Source organism: Vigna unguiculata, chromosome 10 (assembly GCF_037176805.1).
Source record: "Vigna unguiculata cultivar grain cowpea cultivar isolate G323 ecotype 2 chromosome 10, ASM3717680v1, whole genome shotgun sequence".
Lineage (NCBI taxonomy): Eukaryota > Viridiplantae > Streptophyta > Magnoliopsida > Fabales > Fabaceae > Vigna > Vigna unguiculata.
The window spans coordinates 39,446,728-39,461,168 of record NC_140801.1 but is presented as its reverse complement, the minus strand read 5'-3'; the positions used below and the strand labels follow the sequence as shown (position 1 = coordinate 39,461,168).

Below are 14,441 nucleotides of genomic sequence, written 5' to 3'. Positions count from 1 at the left end.
AACTTTGTTCCCTCTCTTTTCTATTTCATTTTCCCACTCAACAATTTAATATTTTCTCTAACCCTAATTAAGCTCACTTCACCAAGGCAGCCCCTTCTTTGTTGCCTCTTCTAGACTCGAGCAATTGCAGCCCCTGTCGAGCCTCCACGTCGCCAGACCTATGGAGCCGCAATCGCTGACGTCGCTACCCCCCATGGCCGGCCAAGGCCAACGTCGGCGACGCCGTTTCGACTTTGCTCTTTCCTTCTCGGCAGTCTCTTCTTCTCGACACCAACAACACCAATCCAACCTGAAACCCGTGAATCTCGCAGAAGATATGGGTGGTGGTTTGGTGGTTTTCTGGCCTGGGTGTGAAAGACGCATGTGGTGCTGGTTCGGTGGTGAAATGCGTGCACTTGATTTTCTAAGTACAGGTTGGAAATGATGGTTCCATCAATGGGGATCGGAGGTTAATCAATGTGGGGGTTAAGGATTGTTATGAATGGTAGTTCTCTGGTTTTAATTATTTTGTGCAGGTTGGATGAATGGAAGATGAAGAGGATTATGATGGCCAAGATGATTATACGAGAGCGGTGATAGTGCACGGTGATACTCACAGTTTTGATGGACCACATTTTGTTTTCCAGACTCAAACAACAACAATAGGGAGCACATCTTGGAGTGGTTTGATTAATTGGTTGGGCCTAGGTTTCAAGAATGTGATTGTTATTCAATGGAATTACATGAGATATGGAGAAGGTGAAAAGTTCCCTAATTTGAAATTATTTTGTTTTGCTCACTCACTGATTGATTTTGTGTTAAGACCTATCATTCTGGATTGTGAATAGGTGATGAATAAGTTATTTGGGGAAAAAAAACTACTTACTCTGGCTATATTTGTTACCCTGGCGTTGCAGATTTTGTGTTTGTAGACTGTAGAGATTGAAAGAAGAATAGAATTGGAAACAAAGACTAAAAAGCATATTCAGAAACTTCTACTACTTGGTATAGTTTACTTAGTCAGTTTTCTTATATATCTTTTGTATATGTGCTTCGTTGATACGTTTTCAAGGTAAAGTTAGTTAAATGGAGTGATTTATAGACACACTTGGAATCCAGTATTATATAAGTGTTGATGATCCTAATATCTCAAGCTTTTGGGGTAGTTGGTGATTGATATGATAATATAATCATTCTTATAAATAAAATTTTGTTGCAAACAGTGTTTTAGTTTTTATCGTTCTGGAAACTATTTGATAGATTTGGAATAACTCATTCAACAAGGTATACTTTAAATGGTGTGTTAATTATTTTTCTCTTTAAAATTCAGAGTTTTCTATGTCCACTGCATATAGTTCGAAAAAGTTTTATTGTGAATTGAGTTTTTATTTGAGGTAGTTGAGTATATTATTTTTTAGAGTGATAATATTTTGTTTTCTTGCTTACAGAGGCCACAACTTATAAAAGGAAATATGTAACTCTTGTCGGTGGATCAACAACGGAGCCAGGCTTGAAGCACATGTTGCTGCATTTGCCACATTTATTCAAATAATTTTTTTAATTTTTTTATCAACATAATAATAAGAAAAAGTGAACACCTTTTTTATTTATGAATTCGTCACTCAATATAAACATTTTTATCAAAAAAATCTTAAAAGAAAAATAATTTTTCAATATCAATTTAACTTGTTAAAGAAAGAGGATATTATAGGATATAAAGTGATTAATAAGTTAAATAGGAGATAAACAACATAGGATGTAATTATGGAGCTTTATAGTATATGTTCCTTTACATTATTATTGTTTTATTAATTTGGATTTGGATAAGGAATAAATTGAATTTTTTTTTCTTTTATTGTAGGATGTTGGTGAAGATCAAGAGCATGAAGAATGATAAAAAAAAATCTATATGTTATAGATGAAGAGGAAGAGGAACAAAAGTGTTGTCAAGATAAATTGTATTTTTTTTCTTTTTTTATTTATTTTGGAGAACATAATAATTTTTAATTAGTTGTAAACAATTTTCCTTATGGAATTGTAAACAATATTATAATATAATTTTGTAATATATGAAAATTTTCAATTCCATATTATATATTAGAATTATCTTATTTTATTTTATTTATATATTTTAGTAGAATAATATAATGATAATAGTGTTAGTTTAAAGCGTCGTTTTTCACATTATATTTGTCATCCAGTAAAAATATTACGTCAGTTTTAACTGACGCTTTTTGTCTCTTTAAACCGCCACTTTATACGTTGTATAAAATGACGGTTGTTGCGGCAGTTTATCTATAACCGCCATATTATATTTTATGACGGCAAGAATTACGACATTTCAAGAAACCGTCACTCAAGTAAATAACGACAGTTAAAAATGATGTAAATTACAAAAATAAACGTCGGTATTTACATGTTTTTTTGTAGTGTAATGTTCCTGTTGTTTGTGACCCTCTTACTATGTCTTCATCATCATCAGTTCATGCTCCGTAGTTAGCTTCTTCTCCATCGTCACTTCAGGTTTATAGTTGTCGAAATTGATCACAACCAACACCATATGACTCCAATCAAGTGCTACTACTCTGTCTCCTCCGGCTCTAACACCTGAGTTTGACCTTCCTATTGCCCTCCAAAAAGGTATGCGTTCTACACATAATCCCTCTCCCCATTATATTACTTTGATTTATCATCGACAATCATTACCTTTTTATACATGTCTTTCCTCCATTTCTTCTATGACCATTCTAAAAACTGTCTGTGAAGCTTTAGCCCATCCTGGTTGGCGTCAGGCCATGACAAATGAACTAAGTGCTCTTCATAACAGTGGAACTTAGGAATTGGTCTCGTTACCATTTGGGAAATCTGTTGTTGGTTGTAGGTGGGTGTTTGCTACCAAAGTTGGACCTAATGCTACTATTGATCGCCTCAAAGCTCGTCTTGTGGCCAAAGGTTATACTCAAAATTTTTAGGTTGGATTATGGAGATACCTTTTCCCCTATGGCAAAGATGGCTACTGTTCTTTTATTTATCGCCATGGTCACTCTTTAACAATGACCTCTTTATCAACTGGATGTTAAAAATGTTTTCCTCAATGGTGACTTGCAAGAAGAAATCTATATGGAGCAACCTCTTGTGTGTGACAATCAAGCTGCTCTTCATATTAGCTCTAATCCTGTCTTTCATGAGAGGACCAAACATATTGAGATTGACTGTCATTTCATTCGGGAAAGGATTATGTCTGGAGACATAAAGACTGAGTTTGTTAACTCAAGTGATCAGTTAGCATATATTTTTACTAAGTCTTTACGGGGGCCTAGAATTGATTATATTTGTAACACGCTTGACACAAACGATTTATATGCTCCAACTTGAGGGGGTGTGTTAGATATTGTTTAGATATTATTTGATATTGTTAAGATATTGTTAGATATTGTTACTCACAATATCAAACAATATCTTCTATTTACTCTATTTATTTTTAGTAACTCTTTTTAGTTGTACCTCTCTCTATTATAAATATATTACCCTATGTGTGGTTTATACACAAGGGAGATTAATCTCAAATCCAATTTTCTCTATATTCAACAATAACAAAGACAATCAAAGACTCACAAATGCTTATATGACAGATCACGATGATATAGATGTTGAGTGGGAGACATATTAGACAAGGTCTTTCGAGGAAGTATATTAAGGAGATAAGGTCATTTGAAGGGCGGGCGTGATGCCAAAACGAAAGAGGAACGAAAATATGAGCGGGGAGACTGCAAATCATGTTGTTAATGGTACGATGCTTTGCCATTTTGAGAAGAAGTATGTGTGCAAGAGAACCGAAAGAGAAGACCATTATCATTACAAAATCGATGAAACAACGCATTGTCGTACTCACTCCCATTATCACATTGAAAACATTTAACTTTTTGCAAAAATTGTGTTTGAATTTGATTAGTGAGAGATATGAACGTTTCAAAAACTTGAGATTTAGTACCTAAAGGAAACGTCCACAGGAAATCAGAGTAATCATCCAACAACAAAACATAATATCAAAAGACATCCACAAGAATTTACAACAGGTGATGTACTAAGATCATTGTGTAAAATATCAAAAGGAGCAGGACTTATTCATACGAAGAGACTCTAAAACAGAAGAACTAGGATGACCAAAACGACTATGCCAGACATTGGAAGTTACACCAGCAAAAGGAGCAGGACTGGTGATTGGATAGAGGTCTCCAACTCATAACGTTGTCGTTGATGCGATCAAATTAATACTACTAAACTATAAAAACTTCAGTATTGCTAAGATAATAGTCAAGAAAATAGAAAGGGTAAAGTAACCCTAAGTCGTCTCCTAACGAACACGAAATTGATTTTTAACAAGTTAGTTCTTATAAAATCTATACAAAATGGTTAATTGGATCATTAGTAATCCTCATAATCTCATCTTTTGTGCAACAATTTTCACTTGACGTAGTTGACTCTATTGCTTTATCATTAACCAAGCTAGTTGCAATAGTAGATGTTTCAACTGCATCTTCAAATATCGTTGGTTCTTCAACTTCACTTGGTTCCTCCATTGTATTATTCTCATAACTTTGCTCCTGAAAAGGATCATTTGTACTCATATCATCAGTAACATATAAAACTTTATATTCACGTTGAGCATCATCATCATATCCATCAATAGATATATTAGTGTGAGAATCTTTAATTTCTTCATGAGCAAATTTAGCAACATCTTTAGTAAAATTAATATGTCCATCAGTAGACATATTACTATGAGCATCATTATATCTATTAGTAGATATATCATTGTGATGTGATTATGATGTTTGTGGATCTAACATTTGAATCGTGTACTTGTTCACATCAGTGCTCAATTGTTTCATCCTTTGATTCATGTTCTTTAACATTATCCTTTCATGCCTTTGCTCAACTATCAACTTCATAAGTTTTTCTAAGGTGGCCTCCATAGATTTTTCTTTCATTAGCTGACTTAAATCTTCCGACATTTGTTCAGCTCTAATGGCCAACTTTAGAAGCATATCTTTTATTTCATGATGAAGTGCTCTAAATTCCGGGGTTTCAAGAAATCTCGGATGGCATTGGAGGGTGGTATTAACAGTACCAAGTAATTCTACAAAGTTGTTGTTACTTGTATCCTCCATCATGTCGTATACTACTTTATCATTTCTATACCATTCTTGCTCAATATCTTGCATCGTTGATCAACTCACAACCTTTCATCTATGGTGTCTAATTTCTCTCTATCCATCCCTTAATAACACAACTTCCTATATGATGGTCCATTGATTGCTGCAACTTGTTGTGATGGTGCATGTTGTTGTTGTTGAGAACCAAATGGAACATATGATGGCTTAGGTGGACACTTAGAATATGGTTGTTGCTCATGGTATGATGGTTGTTGCTTATATCCCAAAAAAGATGATCTAGGATATAGATCATTAAATTGTCGTAAAGTTAACCCACTTATATCAAATGCAGAAGTAGGTGTGACAATTTGCTGCTGATAATCATATGGATCTTGTGGTTGCTGTGGATAATAATTATAGTTCACTTGAAAATCACAATGTTGATTATTTTCATATGAAAAATGATTTTTCATTTTTGAAAGAGGTTTTCTGAAAACAAATAAGTTGAAAGCTTGTTAAATAGACTTCCAGGAAAGAGAGGTGCATCTTAATGGACAACTCATGTTAGTTTTGAAACCCATTTTAACAGATTAAAAGAGACACACTAAGGCACACAAGACATCTAACATATGTCATATAGCCTACCAACATGATATAACACTAAGACATTACATTTAACATGTTATTTTCATATTTAACACACTAAAACATAATCTTCAAATGGATCTTCATCAATCTTCATCAAACACCTATGATCTTCATGCACATGGCTTTATCAATTCTTTGCTTCAAGCTTGCTTGTGCCAACAATCTCCCCTTGAATTAATGAAGCCAACACCCTTGAGTTGAATTGATTAGCTAAGATCCATAGAGAAACCTGAAAAAGATTTTGCTTACAAGATACCAATATACCAAACATACATTCATATCACATATGCATATGCTCCCCTATCACTAATAATATGATTTAACTTCAGATTTTAGATTAAGTTTGCAGTATTATATGATTCTAGCAGATTTATTTCAGGTTTTCCAATTTTAACACAACTTTACTCAATTATCTCATTTTAACTAATTTTTTCCCCCTTTGGATTCATCAAATGAAAGTAAATGCATAAATCATTTTGGAAAGATCAAATTTTCATTAAAGCATTAACATAGGGGTGTATCATGGCACCTGATACGAATACAAGCACACCAGAATAGAATCAGAAATAACAGATACATCATGAAGCTGAAAACTGATATAATCAGTCGACTGAAATGAGAAAATAGCCGATTAAAAAACTAGAATAGATAGACAAACACACAAAATGCAGCACGAAAATGCAATGCATGACCTATGAGCCACCCCCTTCACTCATTCCTAGGGTTGTCCCTGTTGTAGACATTGGAGAGGAGGTCATGAACATTATGCAGCTGATCATCCAGGTCTTGGAACCTTGTTGTGCAATAAGCATGGTGTGCATTTTTTGCCATGTTGAGGTCTTGAAGTTGGTTGAGAACCATTCTCTCAAATTTGGAGTATGTAGGTCCAGTATTTTCAGGAAGGTTATAAATCTCAATTGTCATGAGCTGTGGTTCATCTTCCTCCTGATTTCCTCCACTAGTTCCGGCTTCATGGTCATTTGCTCCAACTTCAATATTAGCACCATGATCTCCTTCAACCAGCCAAGTGTTGCCTATCTCGGTGAATCCCATCTTGTGCATATTTAGTGTTGAAACATGATTTAGAAGTCCAGTAGACTTCTCAAGCTCTCCTTCCACATCCACACCAAAATGCTCAATGAACTTGGAGATGAGCACCACATATGGAAGCTTGAAATCCATGAGCCTCTTTGCCTTCATCATGTGGTCACGAAATGTGTATGTCCAGTCCACCATCACACCATTTTGAATGCAGTACATCACCACAAGATCACCTTCATTCAAGGTTGCATGATTACTCCCCCTAGGCATGATGATCTTGGTCACCACCATGGCTAGCAACCTTTCTCCACACGAAGCCTTCCCACATGGAAATTTATAGTTTGCTCACCTTGATTACGCACACATTGATTGAAGTATTGCACTTGTTGAATGCATCCACTACACTAGTTTCACCCTTGCGAACTTGCACAACTATTTGCCTTAGGCCAGCCACATCCTTCCATGTTTGCCTAGTGATTTCCATCTCCACACCTTTGACACTTGTTTTGAGAATGCCATTGCTGAACTTGAGGTTGGCATATAACACCTTTACCAAGTCTGGATACACCTTGCCCGAAAGTTCAAGGAATGTCTTCAACTTTTGGGTTTTGAGATGTTGCTCAAGGTTGCCAAAGTTTTCTGCCCTTAGCCATGACATACGAATCACCTTAGGAAGGATGATTTGGTTCTTTTGATCTCAATGAAGACGGTCTGAATTCTGTCTTCATGGCCTTCAAACCATACCTCAAGTCTTGCTTGATTCATGGCATTGGGAGAGGATGGAGTAGGTGGGGTGGAGCTTTCATCATCTGAGGGGTTTGTTCGTGATCTTCTTGGCATGGTGAAATGTAGGTTTGGCTCTTACTAGCAAATGAGAATGCCAATGTATGATGCTTATGCAAGTATTTATAGAATCAACATGTTGATTTTTAGAATTAGTCAATTAAATTGTGCAGATTTTCTGGTTTCAATGCAGTACATGAAATCACAACAATTAAATGTGAGGGAATCTGTATCAGATATGCAGTGCGTTTTATGAACAATTCACTCACAAACAGTACACAACTAATCATGCTCATAGGAAATCATGTAATTAAAGCACTTTATGGTCAATGCAATCTGAAAAGTTGATTTGAGCTGATGTAATAGCTGTTACATGCTATTGCTATAGTCCAAAAATAGTCATGTGATGCATACTTTGACTGGGTTAATCAATTAAAATCAATTCAAGCAAATCCACATCAGTATAAGTGATTTTAACACATAAAAATACAGAGTCAGTCGACTAAAATTGTACCAAAAAACTAATTTTTGGTGTAGTGGCAGTTTTAAGTGAAATCTGTGTAAAATTTACAGTTTTAGCTGACTAAAAATTTTAGATTACACGAAATTCACACCAGACCAATTTAAACAAAATATATGTGCTGTTTTGTGAGATTTAACGGATTGAAACAATTCCAAAACACAATTATGCAGATTTTGACAATTTAAGTGAAATCCATGTGTTGAATTTGCCAATTTAGCTTAATAAAATTCTGGCAGTTTTCAAATTATGCAGATTTTTACCAATTTAAATGCAGCACACACATGATCTAATAAGATTACCAAGCCAAAAAAATATCAACATACATTCTTCATGTTAAGAATACCAAATTTAGTTTTAAGCTTATTAAATCTATCACGTGCAAGTGGTTTAGTGAATAAATCCACCAATTGATTTCTAGTTTTCACAAACATGATTTCAATATCACCTTTTTGAATATGATCTCTTATGAAATGATACCTGATGTTCAATGTCTTTAGTTTTAGAATGCTGAATTGGATTCTTAGTTAGGTTGATTGCACTTGTATTATCACAATAAAGAGGTATTTTTTCTAGCTTTACCCCATAATCCATGTGTTGATGCTTCAACCAAATGCTTTGAGCACATGCATGTCCAACTTCTATATACTCAGCCTCAGTTGTAGAGAGTGCTACACATGCTTGCTTCTTGATATTCCATGAGATTAGGTCCAAGTAGATGGCATGTACCACTTGTGCTTTTTCTATCCAATTTGCACCTTACATAGTCTGAATCTGAAAAACCACTAAGAACAATGTTAAATTCATTAGGATACCATAATCCAACATTAGTTGTCCCTTTCAGATACTTGAGAATCCTTTTTGCAGCTTTGAAGTATGATTCCTTTGGATTGGATTGAAACCTTGCACACAAGCAAACACCAAATTGTATATCCAGCCTACTAGTAGTTAGATATAGCAAGGAACCAATTAACCTTCTATATTTGGTTGAATCAACTTGGTTTCTAGCTTCATCTGCATCCATAAGACAATTTATAGCAATTGGAGTGGCAGCCTCTTTGCTAGCCTCCATTTTGAACTTTTTCAGTAGGTCAAAATAATATTTTGACTGGCTTAAAAATGTCCCATGCTTGAGTTGCTTCACTTACAGCCCTAGGAAGTAGGTTAACTCACCTATCATAAACATCTCAAATTCTCCCTGCATGGCTGCAACAAACTCTTCACACATGGAGTTATTATTTGATCCAAAGATTATATCATCTACATATACTTGAACAAGTATTACATCACTTGCATGCTTTCTAATGAAAAGTGTTTTATCAACAACACCTCCAACATATCCGTTATATGAAAGAAAGTTACTTAACCTCTCATACCACTGTCGTGGTGCTTGTTTCAAACCATATAAAGCCTTTTTCAATTTGAAAACATGATTAAGATAAAGGTGATCTTCAAAGCCAAGGGATTATGATACATACACTTCTTCATTTAAGAAACCATTCAAGAATTCACTTTTCACATCCATTTGAGAAAGTTTAAAATTGCACATACAAGCATATGCTAACAATAACCTCACAACTTCTAGCCTAGCTACAGGTGCATATGTTTCATCAAAATCAACACCTTCCTCTTGATTATAACCTTTAGTAACTAGCCTAGCCTTATTCCTAACGATGTTACCATTTTCATCCATTTTATTCCTAAACACCCATTTTGTACCAATCACATTCATTGCATCAGTTTTAGGAACAAGAGACCACACATCATTCCTAGTGAATTGATTAAGTTCATCTTGCATAGCAACAACCCAATGACTATCACATAATGCATCATTCACATTCTTAGGTTCAATTTGAGAAAAAAATGCAACATGTTGAAAGAATGCAAGCTTGCGTCTAGTGGATACTTCCTGTTCTATGTCACCAATTATGTTGTCCTTTGATAATCCCCTGGGTTCAATTTACTCCCTGGGTAAGTTGTTGTCTGCAGCTTTTTCAGCTGACTGAATTTCCTTTTTAGCTGACTGAATTTCCTTTTCAGCTAGCTGATTTCCTACAACAGATTCCAGTTCTGCAGCAATTTGCTTTTCCTGCATTGTATCTTCTTCATCTGCAATCTTAGGCTCTTGATCTTACTGCACAAGGTTAGTTTCATCAAATACAATATACACTAAATCTTCAACAATCATTAGCCTTTTGTTATAAACTCTAAGTCACAAATCCTTCATCCTTTAACTCCAACTTTGCAATCTTGAACTTGTAATTTGTCATATGCCTTGAGCAACCACTATCTAGGTACCATAGGCATTTCTTTTCATGTTTTATGACTACAAAACAAATTAATATTGCATGGTACCCTTCGATAGGTTGGGTCCAACATGGTTATGCCTTTTGAAATCCTTTTGGGATCCATTTCATAAATCCCTTAGGTACATCATATTTTCTAGCATAGCATTTTTCAAGAACCATGACTTTTATTCATACAATAGTTGCAAGAAATAAATGGCATAGAATTTGGCTCACTCTTGGAAAAGAAACTAGAGAACTTCTTGGCTTTCTTTTCATAGGTAGGTGTATAACCAAGTCCAGCCTTCCCAAAAACACAATTTTGAGAGCCAAGAACAACTTCCAGGTTTGCTTTTCCTCTTGTGAACTTTGCACAAGTTTTCAAAAGATATTTCACTTGATTTTTCAAAGTAGTGCAATTTTCACAATGTTTTATAGCCAGCTATTTTTTGGAACAATCGACTGAATTACTATAAATCATTTCCAAATGTTCAAAATCAGTTTTGAAGTCAACTGATTCTGATTCTAGTTGGCTAACTCTGTTTTCTAGCCAACTATTTAATCCTTTTAGCTGATTGTTCATGACAGCAATTTTGTTTGCCTCACTATGCAACTCTTCAAAGTCATGCAACAATTGGTAATAATCATTTTTATCCTTAGATGACAAGGAACTTACTTGGCTTGATGAAGATGATTCATATCCGGCCATAAGGCATAGATTTGCTTCCTCACTTTCTTCTTGAGATGAAGTGCTTATTGAATCATCATTGTCCTCCCAAGCTATGTAGGCACGTATTTCCTTGGCCTTTTTCTCCTTTTTCCTGTCATCAACCTTCTCATTCTCTTTGTTAACATTAGGACATTCAAACTTGATATGTCCTTGCTTTCCACAATAAAAACATGAGAATTTAGAAGAATTACTTGAATTATTTTGTTTAGAAATGTACCTTCTTTGATTACCTTTGTTGCCTTTCCTCTTGAGATACTTCCCAAACCTCTTGACTAGTGGATTCAAGTTCTCATTATCACTTGATTCAGCAACCTCTTCCTCGGTTTCATCATTCTTCTTGGAGTTAGCCTTTTAGGCTATGGTTTTTACCTTTTTCTCACTTGATTCAATCTCACTTAGACTTTGCATTTCAATCTCATGCTCTCTTAGTTTGCCAAATAGTGTAATTGTTGTAATGATGGATAAATCCTTCGATTAAGATATGGCAATCACTTTTGGTTGCCAATTTCTATCAAGACACTTAAGCACTTTGATGTTTAGCTCCTCTTTGTCAAATTCTTTGCCTAGACCATGAGATGGTTGACTACGTGAGTGAACCTCTTTTGCACTTCAACTATGGACTCTCCTTTTTGCATCTTGAAAAGCTCATACTCTTGAATCAAGGCATGCTTCCTTGCTCTCTTCACTTCATTCGTCCCCTCATGTGTAACCTCTAAGACATCCCACATTTTCTTTGCATTCTTACATTGGGAGACCCTAAAAAAATCATCCATACTCAAAGATGAAGTGATGATATTCTTGGCATTGCAATCATATTGAGCTCTTCTCCTTTCTTCATGAGTCCATTCACTCCAAGGCTTGTCCACCTGCTTATTTTCAACAATACATTTAGGAGTATATGGTCCATTAACTATTGCATCCCAAATTCCTTAGTTTATAGATTCAATGAAAGTTTGCATCCTTATTTTCCAAAACTAATAGTTAGGCCACAAAACAAAACAATATACAATCAATTGATCGAACAATATACAATCAATCAACCCAAAGAAATCAATCGAATAATATACAACAAAAAGAAAATCTAAGAGCAAGATTAACCATCCAGAAGAGAAATATAACCAAAATAAGTAGTTACAAATGTAGAAGAACGAAAATACGAACAACAAAGTAAATCTTAGAACAAAAGACCAATGAAACAGATAAATGAAACAAAGTAAAGAACATCTCAATAAAAAACATTTATCCAACAAAAAAATAGAAAAAAAATAAGTAGATCTTAGAAAAAAATATCCATAAAAAAGAAAAATAATAGAAAAAAAAAGATCTGAGAAGATGTGAAAAGAACGACAAAAAATAGAAGTTGTTACCTTTGAAGTGAGATGGGTGAAGAAATCTGAAAAAACACATTTCAATCCAACACATTTTGTCAACAAAGAAAAGGAAATCTGAAAAAAAAACGAACAAAAATAAGTAGATTTTACAAAAAATATCCATGAAAAACAAAAATAATATAAAACAAAGTAGATCTGAGAAAATGGTAAAAGAACCAAAAAAACAAAATTCTTGTTACCTTTTTTGTATTCGTCAAGTTGCTCAAGGCTCTCAGAGCAAAACACCAACCAAAAGAAAGGTAGATCTGAGAAGAAAAAACCCATTGAACAATATACATGGAAAAGAAAATCTGAGAGCAAAGAAACCATTCAATATATAAATAGATCTGAGAGAAAAACCTAAATCAAACACATCTCGTACCAAAAGAAAAGTAGATCTGAAAGAACAAATCTATCCAATAGTAGATCTGAGAAGAAATAATCCATGCAACAATAGATCTGAGACAAAAACCTCGATCCACACATTTGGTTAACAAAGAAAAGTAGTTCTGAAAACATTAACCCAACAAAAATAAGAAGAAATCACAGAAAAAAAAAAGAACTCGTAAATCATCAAGAACAAAGAAAGAACACATAAAAGTTTTACCTTTTTGTTGTTGGTAACGGTGGTCATGAATTTGAGAGTAAAAATCTAAGAGAAAAAGATGAATGCAACAGAGATAAAGAGATAAAGAGAGAAGACAAAGGGTGATGGAGTAGGAGAGAGGAGATTGAGAGGAAGAGAGAGAGGTGAGACAACTTTTGTTTCATCTGAAAACAAATGCCACATAAGCGTATTTCTATTTGTGGTAAAAAAAAATTTGCATTTTTTGTTGAGAAAATACTAAAATAATGAAAACCTTCCGATTGTTAGGTTCTCAATTGTATAATGTATTAGATATCTGTTGCTGTCACAGACCAATTTATGTTGCAGGTTTCAATCAAATTCGTGGCATAATGCACATTTGCAATCACTGATTTGCTGCCACCATAGCATATTCACGCATGCTCTAATGAAGTTGGCAATGAATCTTTCATTTTGATTCCCTTTTTTTATTCATTTCATCATTCTCATTTAGATTCCATCTTAGATTTTTTATTTATGCATAGTGTATTCACGCACATTTGTCATCATTCAATTATGCATTTATTTAGCATTGTTTTCTTGTGCATTCTGCACCATGATTCAGTTTATGCATGAGTTTTGGTTCTGAATACATATTCACATTTTCACTACACTGATGCATATATGACAGTTGGGATAAATTGCAATCTGCACGGCTTGAGCATAAACATTGCTCTACATCAGTAGGTTCCATGCATAATTAGATCATGCATTCATGGCATATTTTTATCTCATGCATGTCATTAATTAGTTCCATCTTGCATTTAAAATAGTTTAATTTAGACATTTAATTCTACATCCTTTTTCTTGTCTTTTCTTTATTTTAATTTTCCTCCTTTGTTTTAGTTTTATTTTCATTTTAGCGAGATTAAATTATACAAGCTATGCTCGATATGCACCATTTCCTTGGATTCGATCTTGAGTCATTTTCCCTATACTTCATTAAGAGGAATTATTTGGGTTTTGTTTAACTCTTAAAAATGACTTGTGAAAATGTTTCTTAGCACACAAGGCTTTCTAATTTTGTATCCCACAACCATCCATGCATGAAAAATAATTAAATAATAAAATTAAAACACTAATAGCATACACAAGACTCAAACTCAAGTCCTTTCAAGACCACTCCACACACTCAACCACTTGCGCTATCATTGCTCCTTATCATAACTCTCCGCATTAATTTCTATAAACATCTCTTCAGTTGCATTTATATTAAAAATAAATATGTACTTATTTATTTAATTTTCCCGGGTCCTACACCCATGCTTCCTTTCAATGCGTTCAATGAAAGATGATGGTCTTCC

General features: G+C 34.3%; 1 protein-coding gene and 1 long non-coding RNA gene across 12 annotated transcripts; one reads left to right on the top strand and one right to left on the bottom strand.

Moving 5' to 3' along the window:
* Positions 1-52: 52 nt before the first annotated feature.
* On the top strand, positions 53-1,991 carry LOC146882569 (uncharacterized). Of its 3 annotated transcripts, none has more exons than XR_014984891.1 (3): positions 53-413; positions 516-984; positions 1,428-1,991. It is a non-coding gene; the product is annotated as an uncharacterized LOC146882569 (long non-coding RNA). The 3 variants fall into 3 exon arrangements; XR_014984890.1 differs by having other exon boundaries at positions 53-738; positions 897-984; XR_014984892.1 differs by having other exon boundaries at positions 53-738; positions 828-984.
* Positions 1,992-4,107: 2,116 nt separating this feature from the next.
* Positions 4,108-13,282, bottom strand: LOC114166485 (uncharacterized). Of its 9 annotated transcripts, none has more exons than XR_014984897.1 (6): positions 13,120-13,280; positions 12,895-13,021; positions 12,713-12,778; positions 12,510-12,587; positions 8,710-12,008; positions 5,677-6,012 (listed from the first exon to the last, which is right to left on the bottom strand). XR_014984897.1 is itself a non-coding variant. In XM_085667238.1 (5 exons), exons 1-5 carry the CDS (start codon positions 13,144-13,146, stop codon positions 5,990-5,992), a joined length of 321 nt encoding a protein of 106 aa, XP_085523364.1. In that variant the 5' UTR covers positions 13,147-13,282; the 3' UTR covers positions 5,677-5,989. The 9 variants fall into 9 exon arrangements, 2 of the variants coding, with proteins under 2 accessions (XP_085523364.1, XP_085523365.1); XR_003599939.2 differs by lacking the exon at positions 12,895-13,021 and having other exon boundaries at positions 8,710-10,261; positions 11,089-12,008; positions 12,713-12,823; positions 13,120-13,271; XR_014984898.1 differs by having other exon boundaries at positions 12,895-12,971; positions 13,120-13,267.
* Positions 13,283-14,441: the final 1,159 nt, after the last annotated feature.